The sequence below is a fragment of the Stegastes partitus genome, unplaced genomic scaffold (assembly GCF_000690725.1).
Source record: "Stegastes partitus isolate 25-593 unplaced genomic scaffold, Stegastes_partitus-1.0.2 Scaffold1318, whole genome shotgun sequence".
NCBI lineage: Eukaryota > Metazoa > Chordata > Actinopteri > Pomacentridae > Stegastes > Stegastes partitus.
Window position 1 is genome coordinate 136,367 of NW_007579049.1, and position 15,434 is coordinate 151,800.

At 41.0% G+C, this 15,434-nt stretch overlaps 4 protein-coding genes, 1 long non-coding RNA gene and 2 other non-coding genes across 7 annotated transcripts in view; 3 read left to right on the forward strand and 4 right to left on the reverse strand.

The window, feature by feature from the left end:
* Positions 1-51: 51 nt before the first annotated feature.
* LOC103369677 (uncharacterized) lies at positions 52-2,045 on the reverse strand. Its single transcript, XR_520848.1, has 2 exons — positions 1,755-2,045; positions 52-174 (listed from the first exon to the last, which is right to left on the reverse strand). It is a non-coding gene; the product is annotated as an uncharacterized LOC103369677 (long non-coding RNA).
* LOC103369676 (dual specificity protein phosphatase 14) lies at positions 1,037-4,210 on the forward strand. The gene is made up of 3 exons (XM_008298447.1): positions 1,037-1,131; positions 3,109-3,425; positions 3,745-4,210. Exons 2-3 carry the CDS (start codon positions 3,112-3,114, stop codon positions 3,959-3,961), a joined length of 531 nt encoding a protein of 176 aa, XP_008296669.1. The 5' UTR covers positions 1,037-1,131; positions 3,109-3,111; the 3' UTR covers positions 3,962-4,210.
* Positions 2,043-2,125, forward strand: trnal-cag (transfer RNA leucine (anticodon CAG)). The gene has a single exon. It is a non-coding gene; the product is annotated as a tRNA-Leu (tRNA).
* Positions 4,211-4,336: 126 nt separating the features above from the next.
* polr2d (RNA polymerase II subunit D) lies at positions 4,337-6,571 on the reverse strand. The gene is made up of 4 exons (XM_008298449.1): positions 6,264-6,571; positions 5,047-5,227; positions 4,638-4,733; positions 4,337-4,520 (listed from the first exon to the last, which is right to left on the reverse strand). Exons 1-4 carry the CDS (start codon positions 6,340-6,342, stop codon positions 4,442-4,444), a joined length of 435 nt encoding a protein of 144 aa, XP_008296671.1. The 5' UTR covers positions 6,343-6,571; the 3' UTR covers positions 4,337-4,441.
* A 313-nt stretch (positions 6,572-6,884) lies between these two features.
* Positions 6,885-6,956, reverse strand: trnag-ucc (transfer RNA glycine (anticodon UCC)). Its single transcript has one exon. It is a non-coding gene; the product is annotated as a tRNA-Gly (tRNA).
* A 1,477-nt stretch (positions 6,957-8,433) lies between these two features.
* Positions 8,434-13,427, forward strand: clns1a (chloride channel, nucleotide-sensitive, 1A). The gene is made up of 8 exons (XM_008298451.1): positions 8,434-8,840; positions 9,541-9,677; positions 9,972-10,115; positions 10,234-10,344; positions 10,471-10,476; positions 11,705-11,878; positions 12,502-12,568; positions 13,081-13,427. Coding segments are annotated over exons 1-8 (759 nt in total). The 5' UTR covers positions 8,434-8,721; the 3' UTR covers positions 13,082-13,427.
* Positions 13,428-14,422: 995 nt separating this feature from the next.
* The window catches only part of aqp11 (aquaporin 11), a 3,290-nt gene continuing 2,278 nt past the window's right edge, over positions 14,423-15,434 (reverse strand). The window contains exon 3 of the mRNA XM_008298450.1: positions 14,423-15,171. Within this exon, the coding sequence (XP_008296672.1) occupies positions 15,071-15,171 (101 nt within the window). The 3' untranslated portion in view covers positions 14,423-15,070. The remainder of the gene's footprint in view (positions 15,172-15,434) is intronic.

A 15,434-nucleotide genomic window follows, 5' to 3' on the forward strand; every position in this document is an offset into this window, starting at 1 on the left:
CTGCAGCTCCAGCTCTGGTCTTCTGGGTCTGACTGGTTCTGGTGTTGTTGGTGGTTTTGGCTCCTCCAACCGGCATTTGGATGGAGGGATGGTACCTGACCTGTGGGAGAACCAGTTTCTGGGTGGTACTGGACCCAGTGGAGTTCTGGCTGGTTTTCTGACTCTGCATTGTCACTGGATTAACCAGCAAAAGAAATAAATAAACCAGAAATAAAAGTCTGAATTCTGTAATAATTTATATAAAATCCTGAATAATAAACTATCTAACATGATCAATGATGAATAATGTGAAATAATCAATAATAAACCATAAAAATAATAATGAATTTACTCTAATAATAAATAAACAATCAAATTACCTATAATAATCATGCAAATACAAAGAAATATCCACAGTAATTCATGAATTGTACAAAAAGTAATAAATAATATACAATAATAATAAACAAACTATATAAAATACTAAACAATAAGATGAAATAATAATAAACAAAATATAGAAAATAATAATAATAATACAAGATAATCTGGAAAAAATGAAATAATAATAATAAACAATATAAAATAGTTTATATTACAAAACGTTAATAAGTAATATTATTTAAACATGAATAATCAATATAAATAAATATATAAAAGACAGTTATCAATAAATGTATGTGAATACTATAAATAATGATGATAATAATAACACAATTATCATTAATAAAGCATACATAAATGATAACAACACACATTATAAACAATACACAATAATAATATAAACCAAACAATTAACAATATGCAATAAAATTTGTTTGTTGAGAATAATTATTAACATAAAAACTAAAATCGTACGAAGTGTCAATAAAAGAGTATTCTGAAACTAATCTGACAACCACTTTTTTTTTTTTAGTTAAAATGCCTAAATGTGTCTTTCCTCGGTGTGATTATTTTCCGGTTTATTTTACGCAGTGTGCTGATAATTTTAATAATTTTAATAGTTTTAATGTTTATTTTCTGACGCTTCTGTTTAGGTTTCGACTTTTATTTTGAAGCAGCGTGTGAGGCTTTTATTGTGCAGCGTGCGGACGGATGTTTTGGTGTTTCATAAGCTTCAGTCTGAAACGTTTCTGAATCCGAATCAAACAGGTGAGAAAACCACAACCTGCAGCCCACACACGCTGCTGCCACCAGACTCCATTTAAAAATCTCTTAAAACTTTCACTTCTTTATTTCTTGTTGTCAGCGGACGTTAACATAAATAAGTAAAGTGAAGCCTGACAGACTGTTAGAGTTCAAATCTGTATTTAAACGTTAAACGGAGTCTGTTCAGGAGCTGATCAGCTGTTCGGCTTTAATCTTAGGAAGGCAGCTGCTTTCTTTAAATGTGGTTTAGTGAATTTAGTGCTGGTGTGTTTCCTTTTCTTACAGCTAAAACTGAACGTTTAACGAGTCAAATCAGACCAACCGGGGAGTTTCTATGAATAAAACTGAAGCCGAATTCTCCACAAGATTCACTTATTACACAGAACAATTTTTCTATTCTTTTACAACATACAAAAATACAGCATGCAAAGGAAGCGCTTAAAGCGCACGAATTCTGAATGGAGTTAGGCGTGGCCCAACTGGGGCGTTTCTGCGCAGCTCCGCTGAGAATAAACCGCGAGTCGAGCTCGAGGTTTAGTTTCTAGTAGGTGTCAGAGGTGTGAATGTGCTGAGAGGCCCTGAGTTGACCCGCCAGGTGAGTGTGAGGAGCGTCAGATGGGTCTTACCTGTCCGTGGCCTCCGTCTGACTGAGAGCAGAAGTGAAACTGACTCTATTCAGAGCGCCGCTGACTCATAATCCCGTGACTGACTCAGGACAAGTCCCGAACATGTCTGCGCTCAGCGGGCCGCCAGCAGCGCGGAGCTTCATTCATTCATTCCTGTGTCATCGATATTATGTCAATACACTGGATATTTATAGAATTGATCCATTACAACATACAAACAATATTAATCCTGTAAATCGGCTAAAATAACCCGGATATATAACTGCGCCTGCGTGTTCCTCTCACAGTGTCAGGATGGCCGAGCGGTCTAAGGCGCTGCGTTCAGGTCGCAGTCTCCCCTGGAGGCGTGGGTTCGAATCCCACTTCTGACATCAACCTTTTTATGAACTGTTTTCATCCGAAAGCTTGTTTTCAGTCGTTTTCATTTTTCTACTTTAGTCCTTTTGCCTCCAACACATTAAAGTTACATGTGCACATTGGAACTCCACCACCAGGCGGCGCTACAACATTTTTTCATTGTGAAAATACCTGAAAAAAAACATGTAGACCACATAAGACCAGGTCCACATCAAAAACTACTGCATAGAGTGATAGAAGTCTTTAAATCACAGTTTCTAGTTCTGTGAAAGCTTTTTTCTCTTTCGGCAAAAGCATGAAAACAAAGAGATTTCACTGCATTGTCCACATCTGGACCACGTTAGACCAGATGCACATCTGTATCCAGACTGGTTCATCTGGACTACATTAGGTCAGAGACTGAAGAGTCTTTAAAGCACAGTTTATGGGTTTGTAAGCTTTATTCTGTTTGTGAAATGTGCAGTGCACTGCTTTTTGCATGTAAACTTCTATATCTAATGGATTAGATCGTCCCTTAGAGGCTTAATAGGCTTTATGACAGTTTCTGGGTCTGTGAGATTCAGTCTCGTTGTGAAAATACAAAAACAAAAAAAAGGGGTTTAAATGTGGGAAACAGAGAACAGGTCCCTGCAAGTTCAGTTTCCATTAACTCTCCCTTAAATGCCGAATCAGGAACCGACTTCACTGTTGTATGTTTAAAACATGTGGATAAATCAGTCAGTAAATGTATAAATAAATGAAGGAATGAACAAAGAAATAACAGTAACGTTTGTTTACGTCATAGTTTGAGGAAGGTAGAAATAAATGCAAGCGTACACGTCACTGTCAAATAAATGGAAGTGAACATTAAAGGCTGTTATCAGGGGACATGTTCGGTCAAATTAGTTTGAATTCAGTCATTGTTGGAGAGAAAAACTCAAAGCTCCAAATATCTGCCTCAGGTGTCTGCAGGTCTCTCAGGTCTGTCTAGTCTCTCAGGTGCCTCTTGTCTCTACAGGTGATGCGGGTCTCTCAGGTGTCTGCAGGTCTCTTCCTGTCCGACCTGGACTCGGCTCTGAAGCTCAGCGTGCTGAGCAGCAGAAACGTGTCTCTGGTCGTTAACGCCAGCGGTCTGGAGGACTCGGTCTCATATCCGGAGCTGGAAGGTCTCCAGGTCCTTCATGTCCCCGTCCAGGACCAGCCTCACGCCCCCCTCAGCCAGTACTTCGACCTGGTGGCCGAAGGGATCCACCAGAACCGGACTGGGTCGACTCTGGTCCACTGCACTGCCGGCAGGAGTCGGTCTCCAGCTCTGGTCCTGGCCTACCTGATGAGGTGACGCCTGGTTCTGGTCTCAGACTGTTGGTGGTCGCTTGAATCTCTCTGTCTTCATTGGTGGTTGTTTTGTGTCTTTAGGTTCATTTTTAGTCTCTTTGTTGTCATTTGTGGCTATTTGGGGTTTGATTGCATTTGTTTTGTTTCTATCTGTGTCTTTTTTGTTGTTTTCTGTCTCTTTGTTGTCATTTTATTTCTCTTTGTATTAATTTGTTCATTTTGTGACGCTTTATTCTGTTTTCTGGTAGTTTTGTGTCTCCTCATAATACCTTGTGGTCATTTTGTGCGTCTCTGACGTGGTCCCGCTGTGTGTCTGCAGGTTTGAGGGCCTCAACCTGCGTCGGGCTCATGAGCTGGTTCTGGAGCAGCGACCGTTCATCCGACCCAACGCCGGCTTCTGGAGGCAGCTGATGGACTACGAGAGGAGTCTGTTCGGCTGCAGCTCGGTGAGGATGTCGAGGACGTCTGGAGGAGTTCTACCCGAAGCTCTGCAGGAATCGGACGACGCCGCTGCTGCGTACTGCCTCAACATCTGACACACATCTGACTCACATCTGGCTCAAGGTCGGACCAGACGTAAAGAAGGACAGTATGAGGCTTTACCTGGACAGTGATCACGGTACTGAACAGCGAGCAGCAACGTCTTCGTGGTTTTACTCAGCTTGACTCCATCGTTGTGTCTAACGTTTTATTTATAATTAAAAAAACATTTATTTATTTAGGAACAAAAACTGAAGCTTCTTTGGATCACAGATCAAAACTATTAAAGGTTTTCGACTGTTGAACAGCTCTGGTTTGTAAATGATGCTGATGAATGTGAGTCACTGATGGAGCAGAATGATCCTTTAAAAACTGGAAACTGAAGAGTTTTGGGAGCAAAACAGGAAAAAAAAACAGGAGACGTGGAGTTAAAAAAAAAAGACAAACTAGACTTTATTGTGACAGTAAAAGGAATGAAAAGCTGCTGGAAACCATCAGTCCGACGTGAACAGAGACTAACGAGGTGTAAACCGGCCTCAGTACTGGAAGCTCCTCTTGGTCTGGATGTCGTCCAGAATCTGCTGCAGCTCCTCGTCTTCGAACCGACCCTCCAGACTGAAAACAAGAGAAACACAACACACAATTTAAACTGTTACTTTATTCACTCGAATAAAGTACACCCAAATTATTCACCCAAATAAAGTCTGTGTTTGTTTGCAGCCCGGCACTGACCTCGGGATCAGAGCTTTGGCCTCTTCAGCAGCTTCAGGACAAAGATTTGCCAAACTGGCCAACTCGAACTTATGGAGCTTCTTCTGCAGGAGGAGACTGAAGGCAGAGAGATGGAGGTCAGAGGATGAACCCTGGTCTGGAGTCACGTCTCTGGTCATTCTGTGTGTCTCTGTGGTTGTTTGTGAGCATTCTTTGTCTCTTTGCGGTCACTTCTGGTTAATTTAATTCTTTTTGGGGTTGTTTGTGGTATATTTTTGGTTCTTTGTAGTCTTTGTAGTTTCTTTTGGGTAATTTGAGGTAATTTCGTAGTATATTCTGTTCATCTTTAGCTGTAGAGCGCGTTGAGGTGGCGCTGAACTTTTCCAACAGTCTGAACTGTCCTACCTCGTGGTGTCGGAGGCCAACGTACCTGCGCACGGCTGTGATGGTCTCGCGGTTCTTGAAGCGACTGAACCGGGCCGTGTAGTTGAGCGTCTTCATGAAGACCTCGGACAGCTCCTGCTCGTCCTCGGCGCTCTCGTTCTGCTGCTTCCTGTGTTCCAGCAACATGTGGACCTCCGAGTTCAGCAGCGTCTCGGCGTTCTCGAACTCTGTGGAGGCAGCGGGAGGCGTCAGCATCCAACGACTGAGTGTTGCTCTGCTAACTTCTGTTCTACTGGTATAACCCATTAATAGGTGATTTCACTGCTTTATTCTTGTGTTTATACCACATGAGACCAGATCCAGAACCTCCACAGACCTGGACTACTTTACCAGAGAGGTTCAAAACACAAGTGCAGGATTTTAGGAGATTTATTCAATTAATGGGAACAAACTTCAGAGCAGGTTCTGGTCCAAAACTACTACGGTTAGATCAGAACGTCTAGACCTCGGTATAGATAGAGTACAACTAGAATTAGTGGATTTAGTGGAAGTGTGATTAGGAAACACAATAAAAGTGTATTTTAACTGCAGAATGACACGCACACAAAAAAAACACAAACAATCACAAAGAGGCACATCAAGCCACACAAAAGTCCACAAAAGTACACAATGTGACGGAACAACACAAGGCCACCACAAAAAGACAAAATGTGACCGCAAAGAGAAACAAAACAGTGACACAAACACAGCACAGCCACAAATACACACAGAGTGATCACAAAAAGCACAGATGCAAACAATAGCAACACACAGAGAGACACAAAACAACCACAAACACTAAACAACCACAAACACAAGTGATCACATAAAGACACACAAAAAAACACGGATGAAAACAAAAACAAAATCACAAAGAGGCTCAAACACAAACAAAAAGTAGAATAAAGGTTTCAACAACCAGACTGGGAGCCTTCAGCTGTAACCTGTCAGACTGGGATGTGATCTACATGCAAACAACTTTGGATTTTCACTTATTTACATGTTCACAAGAATTGAAAATATGAAGGAGACTTTCAGACCGCATTAATGGTTTAATAATTAGTTGTATCAAGGTTTGGCATCAGTAAAATCTGTCGCTCAGTGTTGTGAACTGAGCTGAACTTTTCCCTAAATCAGCTGATCTGAGGCTGAATTAGTCGTTTTTTGTCGGTTCATGTCGGTGCACCTGAATGAACGTGTATCGGTGATGAAACACAAGCAGACCTTTAGGAAACAGCAGCTGAGAAGCGTCTTCTTCAACATCACCGACATGCGGAGTCGCCGCGCCGCCTCCAGCCGCCATGACGGCCAGCTAACCCGGCTACCGGCAACCAGACGCACCGGGGACCGGAGGACACGCCGGTGGCTCACACACAGACTCCCGGTGAGTCCCTACAGCCGGTGGACGAACTCTGCGGGTCGACGAGGAGTTACCGGTGTCAATAATAGCGGATAACGGAGCCTAATTGGGCGCCTTTCAGACACAAAAACACAAACAGTCGCTTCCGGGTGTTAAACTACCACTTCCGGTTTACTTCTTCTTCTGCTGCTTTATTCCGGCTGCGTTCTTCTTCTTCTTCTTTTGTTCCTAATTATACATGCTAAACAACCCTGTAAGGATGAATACATTTCGATTGATTTACACTTTAGTTTGTGCGAAGTTTTGATTCATTATTATTATTTATTTTTTGTTCTCCTTTTGTTTTGTTTGTATTTTTGCTTGGACCTTGTGTTGTTTATATACGCAGAGGCAGTGTAGTGTAGGTTGGTGTGATTATAGTTTTATTATGAAACACGATGTAAAATGTTAAAGCAGATTTCAGTGAAGATGGGACAAAAAGAAGCTGCGTTGGCCGGGAATCGAACCCGGGTCAACTGCTTGGAAGGCAGCTATGCTAACCACTATACCACCAACGCCATGAGGAGTAAAGTCAGTGCTGCTGAAGTGGACACTCACACGAGAAGGAAAATGAAAAACTTATTTTCATGTCACAGTGAAAGCAGATTTCTACACACTGATATCACATAACTAAAATATGAAATGTAAAACAAATGCTTCCAAAAGCATTCACCCCTTTAGAGTGACTATAATTCAATACGGACATAGAATTAAAAGGTGAATAAAAACTTGAATTTAGGGATGAATACAAGGAAATGTCCAGGTTACACACAGGACACCGTTTCTGTACCTTATGACTGACCGAGTCAAGCTGATTTTGTGCAAATGTCGTGCATTCATGGTTAAAATGGCTTAATCAGCACACTGAGGTACATCCAATGTCCCTTAGCTGTTTTAACTATTAACTGAGTGTTGATTGATAATGTGGCTGACTGTTGGTGAAGAGAGAATTTGTATCTCTAATGATAATCTAGCTGTCAAAAACTCACACATGACCACATGGAAGTTGTGGAGACAAAAAGCAGCTTTGATTAAACTACAGATGGATGTAGAATCCAGGGATAAAGTTCACCAAACATTAATCCAGTTTGAAAGAACATTAACACAAGTTTATGGAATAACATTTAAGAAATAACCAGATTTATTAATTCAGCTATGAGCGTGCTGCAGACTCCACAGGAAGAAGAAAAGCTTGTTCATCACACCTCCGACTTTCGTAGTATATTGTTTGTTGTTATTTTTCAGTAGAATATTTCTATTGAACAGATATTGTAGGAGTGGTAAAATGATCAACAATAACAAATGAAGAGTTAATTTGCAAAAACAGATAACTCCATCTTCACAAACTTTCAGAAAACCCACTTTTCCATCGTCTACCTGAGACAATATCAGTCAAACTTAAGTTATCTCTATTTCTGTCATTTCTACTGAGTCAGATTCACTCAACTTCAGTTTGATTGATGATATCGCAAGCAGACAACAACAACAAAAAGTTTTCTGAAAATCTATAAAACAGGAGTAATCTGTTTTTGCGAATGAACTCTTCAAATTCAGAGCTCCACAACATGCAATTCACTGCATTTACTGCCTTATTGATGATCAGGACTTTTCACCCCCTAATTCTTCATTATCTTTTAACAGACCTGTTCTGTTTAAATTTGTTTGTATTTATTCTTCTTTTTCCAGAAAGCTTCCGTGTTGTTGTGAATACCTTCAGTTTATGTTATTGTATAGTTTTGTTTAATCGTTTTGAAATAGATGACGTGTATATGCACTCTTTGGCCATCAGTATATATGTTATATTGATTTAAAAAAAAAAAAAAAAAAAAAGTGAGCTTTTACAAGATTGAATTTCCCTTCTGGGATAAATAAAGTATTTTTTCATTCATCAGGCGACAGAAGCACTGATTTACGCAGTGACGTCATTATGTTTTGTCTACGTGATGACGTAGAGTACGTAGGGACTGCCCGTGTAATTGAACGTATCGCGATATTTCAGCCTGCGGTTTCAGACCTCGGGGCGGCTAGCAGCAGTTAAACTTGACTTTTCGGGCTTCTCTCCGTCTATTTGTTCTCTGAGCGGCTCCTCCTGGTTCCGTTCAACCCGGAGAAGAAGCGCCCAGCTCGGTTCTGCGTCTGTCCTCCTCCAGCCGTCCAGCGCCGCTTCACGGAGAAGTTCAACCAGCAGCTCGGCAGCAGAAATAGGTCACAGCCGCTTGTTGACGGCGCACTTCGGTTGGTTTCCTCCCGCCGGTTCCTCCAGCGGCTCCGCAGACTTTAACCATGGTTCTCCTGAAAAACCTCCACCCGCCCACCGAGGGAGTCCGGCACGAGCAGGCCGAGACCACGGCGGTGATGGACGGACAGAGGCTCGGCTGCGGCACGTTGTACGTGGCCGAAACGTAAGTGATGCACATGGCGGCTGTTGTTGTGTTTGGATGCAGGTGTAGAGACGAACATCAGTCACGTGTCTGCTGGATTTTACCTGTTCTGTCCTGAATCAGAACCAGTCCAGTGTTTGTACCTGTTCTGTCCTGAATCAGAACCAGTCCAGTGTTTAAATAGTGAGAGCAGCTTCTATATTGTCACTAAAATGTTCAGTTTAATCTGTGATCTCAGGTTCAGGTTGAAGCTAAGGTCGGTTTTTATCAGAATTTAAGTTAAAATTCTGGACACAAGATTCATAACTGAGAGAGCTGCACAATTTTTAGAACTGCAGCTATTTTCATAATTAATTAATCATTTTAATACCACAATCTGATTACTTTTAGATTGTTTCCACATCACACGTGAACATTTTATATTTGTGTTATTATTTTAGTTTCTGTTTTTGACCATTAGTTGAATATTTTGGGGTTTTATGCTTTTAACTGGACTAAACAAGGCGTCTGACACTTCAGGGTCTTTTTTTTGTGTGTGGACATTTTACAAACAAATTCAGGATCAGTTAACAACAAGTATAAAAAGTGATTCCTGGTTCTGTCTCTGACCCGCAAACTGATCAATAATAATCACTGAACGCTCATGTAAAAAGCCTCAACATAGATTTACAATCTAGGTCTTCAGCTGTCGTCACGTTCTGGTTCTGTTTCTCCTTCTCAGGCGCCTGTCGTGGTTTGACGGGTCAGGTTTGGGTTTCTGTCTGGAGTATCCCACCATCGGCCTCCACGCCATCTCCAGAGACGTCAGCGCCTACCCTCAGGAGCATCTGTACGTCATGGTCAACGGCAAGCTCAGCGGTGAGGAGACGACTTTAGATCCGATAGAAATCATCAGTCGGCCAGTTTTTACCCGACTGGTTCTGGAGATTAGAAAAGTCGACTCAGTGTCTCTGTTAATTAAATAAGAAGACGTTTGTTTGCTACTGATTTATGTCAACATACGTTCCTTTTTTCCTTTTGTGTTATAAATACTTTTTTTTTCCCAGATAATTATTTTATAAAACATCCGTCGACTCTCTTCCAGCAGCTTTTATTTCTCACGTTTAAGTGTCGCGCTGGTTGAACGTCCGTTTTCACGTTTGTTCCTCGCAGATGAGAACGAAGCAGAAATGGCAGAAAAAGCAGCGGATGATGACGACGGAGACGACGACGGCAGCGACGGCAGCGACGGCGATGACGACGGTGATGAAGGAACCATCACAGAGATCCGGTTTGTTCCCAGCGACAAGGCGTCATGTGAGTGGACACAACGTTTTAGAGGAGAGTTTGTGCATATGTGGGGGTTTGAATGAGTGAAATCATTGACTGAGAACGATGTAAAGTACGACCATGGCGCTGGTTTTCTGTGTTTCAGTGGAGTCCATGTTCTCGGCCATGTGCGAGTGTCAGGCTCTGCATCCGGACCCCGAAGACGACGACTCCGACAACGACTTCGAGGGAGAAGAATACGACGTGGAGGAAGCCGGTGAGCAGCAGCACGAACACGCAGATTCAAAACACACACTGTAGAATACAAACTCTCTCACTCATGTTCTCCTTCTGTCTCCGTCCTCCTCGTCCTCGGCTGGTCGTCTGGACCGTCTGGCTGCAGAGGCAGGTACGACATCCGTCAGCTCACACTCACAACATCAACACCTTCTGACTTCGTTAGTCCAGAACAGATTCTACCTGTTGATCATCAGACATCATGTATAGGCGTCAGTCGGACAGAATTCAGGAAGCATGTTGCTCAGATTGTTGTTTCAAACCCAAAACTAACTTCTGTCAAGTATTTTGTCTGAATTTTCAGACCTGGGAGTTTTTGTATTTTTACCACATCTTAACTGTGAAGCCATTTTAAAGATTATATTTTCAATTATTGAACCTTAAAAATCAGAAAAGAGTGCAGGATTTTCAAACAGAGGTGGTGTTATGGGCCCAGAAAGCTCCTGTAAGTGTAAATATCTATGGATGGATCCACGTTTCTCCAACTGTTGAGGCTCTACCATCAGTAGAACCTGATGTGTGGTAATAATGGCAGGAATTAAAGGTTCAGTTTATTGGTATTCTGGTGTGAAACCTTTTCAAGATGACAAAGATAAATGATTATTGACCCTTAAAAGTGTAAAAAAACAAAAATGGCATTTTTAATTTAACAACACGTGAGGCTTTTTTTACTGAATGTTCACGAACAGATACAGGAAATAAAAACAAACTGATGGTAATTCAACACACATCACAATAAATCTCATGTTTGCTGATGTTGGAGCCTCAGAAGTTGGTGAAAAGTTCACCTAAGACTCCATAAATATAAATATAAATATATATATACACTGAGAGGAGCTTTCTGGGGGCATAATCCCAAACTGTTTTAAAAAATTCTGCCCTTTCTTCCATTTTCAAAGACCAGGAATTAAACATTTGTCCTGAGCTGAATTTTGAATCTGCTGAAAATGTTTCTGTCCGTCGTCACCTCGTTTCAAGGCCGTGTGAGTTCTGGAGACATTAAACTGTTAAAATGGCTTCACAGGTAAGATGCTGCCTGAAGGTGACATTACAAAACTTCTTGAGTCTAAAAGCAAATGAAAATCTCATAATTCAACCAGAAATATTCCCCAGAACTTAGTTTTGGGAACAAAGTCTGAGCAGCAGATTGTGTCTGAATTGACTCCATCATGTGATGTTTGATGCTCTTTGTGCTGTTACAGTAAACACACCTGACAAACCTACAGTATCTAAAGAGTCCTTTCTGTGTGTGGATCTGTTTTAAAGTTTCTCATAAACACTTATTAAATGTTAAAACAGTGCTTTTAAACGCGACATTAACTCTAAACCTCCTCCGTCAGAGCACGGCCACGCCGACATCCCGACCTTCTACACCTGTGACGAGGGCCTGTCGGCGCTGACCCAGGAGGGCCAGGCCACGCTGGAGAGGCTGGAGGGGATGCTGGCCGAGTCTGTGGCCCAGCAGTACCACATGGCCGGGGTCCGGACCGAGGAGACCAAGGCCGAGTTCGAAGGTTTGAATCACACAGATCAATAAATAATGACGTACAGAATGGAGCAGACGGCAGGAATAGAGCCACTACGATCAGCTGCAGGACCATTAAAACCACAATCAGCTGGTTTTTAAAAAATCTGCAGTAACTTTAGTTTATTTAATGAAGTCATGCAGAGTTTGACTTTCATACTGTGAATAGTTTCAGAGTTCCAGGCCCTCACAGTACAAAAACACAGGTCAGAATTTGTCTTTTTTTAGTTTTTGCTGCTTTTTCCATCATTGTTGATCCTCATAAGATCAGGAGACGCATTAAACCTTCAGGTTCAGGTCTCCCAGAAATGACCTCCACGTGTTATTAAAGAAGATTCCAGTTATGTTGAGGTGAAAACAGAGTCAGAACATTTATAAAGAGCAGCAGCAGCATCAGGAGGAGGAGGTCGGGGTGGATGGACGGCGCTCAGAGCAAACAGCCTTCAGAACTTCTTCAGTCCAGCAGATAGAGTTTGACATGCGTCCAGGTGTCACACTCTAACGAATAAATCTGGACTTTGTTTTTCTATAACCAGCTTGATTTTCAGTTGAAGCGTGTTTGTTGTAGAAGATGAACCAAAGATATTTAACGGTGTGTGTTGTGGTGGACAGATGGGATGGAGGTGGATGCAGCAGCGATGGAGGCCGGACAGTTTGAGGACGCCGACGTGGAACACTGGTGAGTCCGACCGGTTGTTCAGCGTCTGGATAGTTTCACCAGGACCGGTTCAGACGTCCACTGACGAGCTTTTTGCACGTTTATTTATAAAATGTGTTTGTGTCTGTGCTTTACTTTTTTCTTTTTTACATTTTACTTTTTAGTTTGTAAAAGCATTTACATTTGATCATCTTTGCTTCTCCTGAGGTTTCTTTTCTTAACATTTGCTAAATAATTCCAACTAAACACGGGAAGCTTTCGCCGCAGCTATTTAATAAATGATAACACTACTACTGAATAAATGAATAAGTTAAACTAATATGCAGTGAGCTGTTTGCTGCTCATTCAGTTACTCTATCACATCAGCTGAAGTCTGAACTAACAGGTTTCATGTTTTCTGTCCAAATTTGGACCAAAACAAACAGTTCAGACTTTGACACGTTTTCTTATTTAGCAACAAAATAAACTAAAAACAACGATAAAACACTGAAAGCCTGAGTGTCCGGGTTCATTCGTCTGTTTTCTTCCTGCAGATGGAAGCGATCGGAGCTCCAGTGTGGCATCGTGGGACTGAAGAGAAGAACAGCAGCACTTCTTTACTCGCCTCCTCTTTCTGTTTTCCTGTCAGACCGTTTCCCGTTAGGAAGTCCTGAGCGCCTCCTGAGCGCCTCCTGCTCCCGTGTGTCGCCTTGCAGCTGCTGTGTCACGTCGTGTCGTCGCTGAATGTTCTGTGACGCAGCTCAGATCTTCCTGTTAACTCCAATAACAACGTTCCTGCTTCTGTTTTGTACCTAAAGACCAATTTAATATCGGACTTTTCTGCAGAGAGTCGACGTCTTTGTATGAAATTGTCAATAAATGCATAGTTTTTGTATCAGTTCTTCTGTTTGCGTTTGATTTATTCAGATTCGGTGGCGTCCTGCGCTCACAGCTCTGTAAAAAACAACTAAGTCATGTTGACAATATGAGTAAAATCAGGATGTTTTTAATGGATTTAGAAGTAATTTTATGGTCACAAATTGTGAAAGAACAAATTGCTGATGAAAATCCAGATTTTTAATGTGGGCATTAGTTTTTTTTTTACAATCAATTTGTATATTCTGTTTTTTGTGTAATTTAATATATTTCAAAACAAAAACTTTAACGTTTTGAATAATATTTACCACTTTAAATGCCTAATATGCAGCTTTTTTCCCCAGATAACTGCAAATAACTAAATAAAATCACGCTTTTAGCTCATTTAATAATCATAGAAAGTGTAATTTTACGGTCACACATTGTAAAAAAACTAAAAATTACTATTTTTAATAATACATATTTTTAACGTGGACATTTTTTTTTACAGGTTTGTTCCATTTTTAACGGTTAAAATGTAAATTTATACTTTAATCTGTGATTTTATTGACTACTATCTGTCAGGAGCTCGTACATTGATTATTATTGAATTTTAAAAAAAGGATAAAACTAAGAGTCATTATATTTAATATCCAGAAGGTCAAAGGTCAGCTTCATTATGTTCTCATTCTCCTTTTGAAACACATTCTTCTGAACTCCTTCCTCTAGTTCTTCATTAAATCGATCGTTTCATTTGTTGCTGTTGGTTTTATAGGTAGCCAACACTAATCTTTTTTTATTAATGCATCTGTTGGTTGTTTCACAATTAATCCATTCAAAGTTTATTATATAAAACTGGAGAAAAGTTACTGATGTCCTGAAATAACTTTTTTGTGTGTGAACAGTTTGAAGCCCAAAGATGCAGCATGAAGGTAAAAAAATCATTTATCAAGATTATTTTTTCATCTAATCGTGTTTTTTTTCTACTAAACTATGACTTAAATGCACCGACTAACCAATGAATCAGTTCCAACAACACTGTGATCGTACAGTTTAATCTGTTTTTAGTCTTTACAGAATAATTCAAAGGCACCAAATAAATCCGTGCAGACGTGTTCGCTTCATTCCTGCTCTGTGCTTGGCTCTGGAATGTCACATTAATTATAAACAGGAATAAAATACACAGTTTGTAGCTCTGTTTAAAAAGTACTGTACAGTGTGATATCATCAAACAGTTTCCAGTTTCCAGTCGACTGATTAGTGTTAAGACTTGATTCTACCTAAAAACACCACCTGGCTCAGAGTTTGTTGTGCAGCTACAACGTTCCTGTTATCAGACAACAGGCTGACGTCAGCGTCCATCCAGTCTGACGATAAACATCCTACAAATCATGCAAACGTTCTTTTAGTAACTAATTAAAAAATAACAAAAAAATAACCTCAAAGATTCCTAACTAGACAAGATGTCTTAGACTCCAGTATTGTGTTGTTTTTTGTGTTCAATCAGCCTCCTCAGAAAATTAATTGGTTTAGTTTCTTAGATGTGCTTCTAATGTGAGGTCAACCCGGAAGACCGCGATCGAATGTCAAAATAAAAGTCTCTCCATACAAAGTGCTCTTCAGTGTTCTTCTGTTTCCTCGGCAGACGGTGAGCAGTCCGTCAGGAACTCTGTGCTCCGGTTAAAGTGTTCAGGCCGACTTCTTGGCGTCCGTCGGGAGATCCAGAGAGGAAGATTTCCTCGACAGCGAAGGGACGAGTTTATCGAACAGCAGCACTGAGCTCATCATACCTGAACCAGCAAGAAGGTAGAGGAGATGGAGAAAAGGAACAAGTGAACAAACACTGAAAATGACTGTATACATGTGTAGTATTTCAGTAATCTATACTAGACTGCATCAGGTTGTCCTCCAGGATTTCTCTACACTTTGCTGCATTCATTCACCCTCTTTAACCTTCACAAGCCTTCCAGGCTGCTGCTGAGAAGATCCCCACATCATGATGCTGCCACCACCGTGCTTCATCATGATGCTGCCACCACCGTGCTTCATCATG

Bases quoted from the DNA above. Each gene is read 5' to 3' on its own strand.
- polr2d (XM_008298449.1), bottom strand. From the start codon at position 6,342: ATGGCGGCTGGAGGCGGCGCGGCGACTCCGCATGTCGGTGATGTTGAA. The intron at 4,734-5,046 runs GTACGTTGGCCT...CTCTGCCTTCAG, and splicing joins ACCATCACAGCCGTGCGCAG to TCTCCTCCTGCAGAAGAAGC. The intron at 4,521-4,637 runs GTCAGTGCCGGG...TCTTGTTTTCAG, and splicing joins GCCAAAGCTCTGATCCCGAG to TCTGGAGGGTCGGTTCGAAG.
- clns1a (XM_008298451.1), top strand. From the start codon at position 8,722: ATGGTTCTCCTGAAAAACCTCCACCCGCCCACCGAGGGAGTCCGGCAC. The intron at 9,678-9,971 runs GTGAGGAGACGA...TGTTCCTCGCAG, and splicing joins GGTCAACGGCAAGCTCAGCG to ATGAGAACGAAGCAGAAATG. The intron at 11,879-12,501 runs GTTTGAATCACA...TGTGGTGGACAG, and splicing joins GACCAAGGCCGAGTTCGAAG to ATGGGATGGAGGTGGATGCA.
- LOC103369676 (XM_008298447.1), top strand. From the start codon at position 3,112: ATGCGGGTCTCTCAGGTGTCTGCAGGTCTCTTCCTGTCCGACCTGGAC. The intron at 3,426-3,744 runs GTGACGCCTGGT...GTGTGTCTGCAG, and splicing joins GTCCTGGCCTACCTGATGAG to GTTTGAGGGCCTCAACCTGC.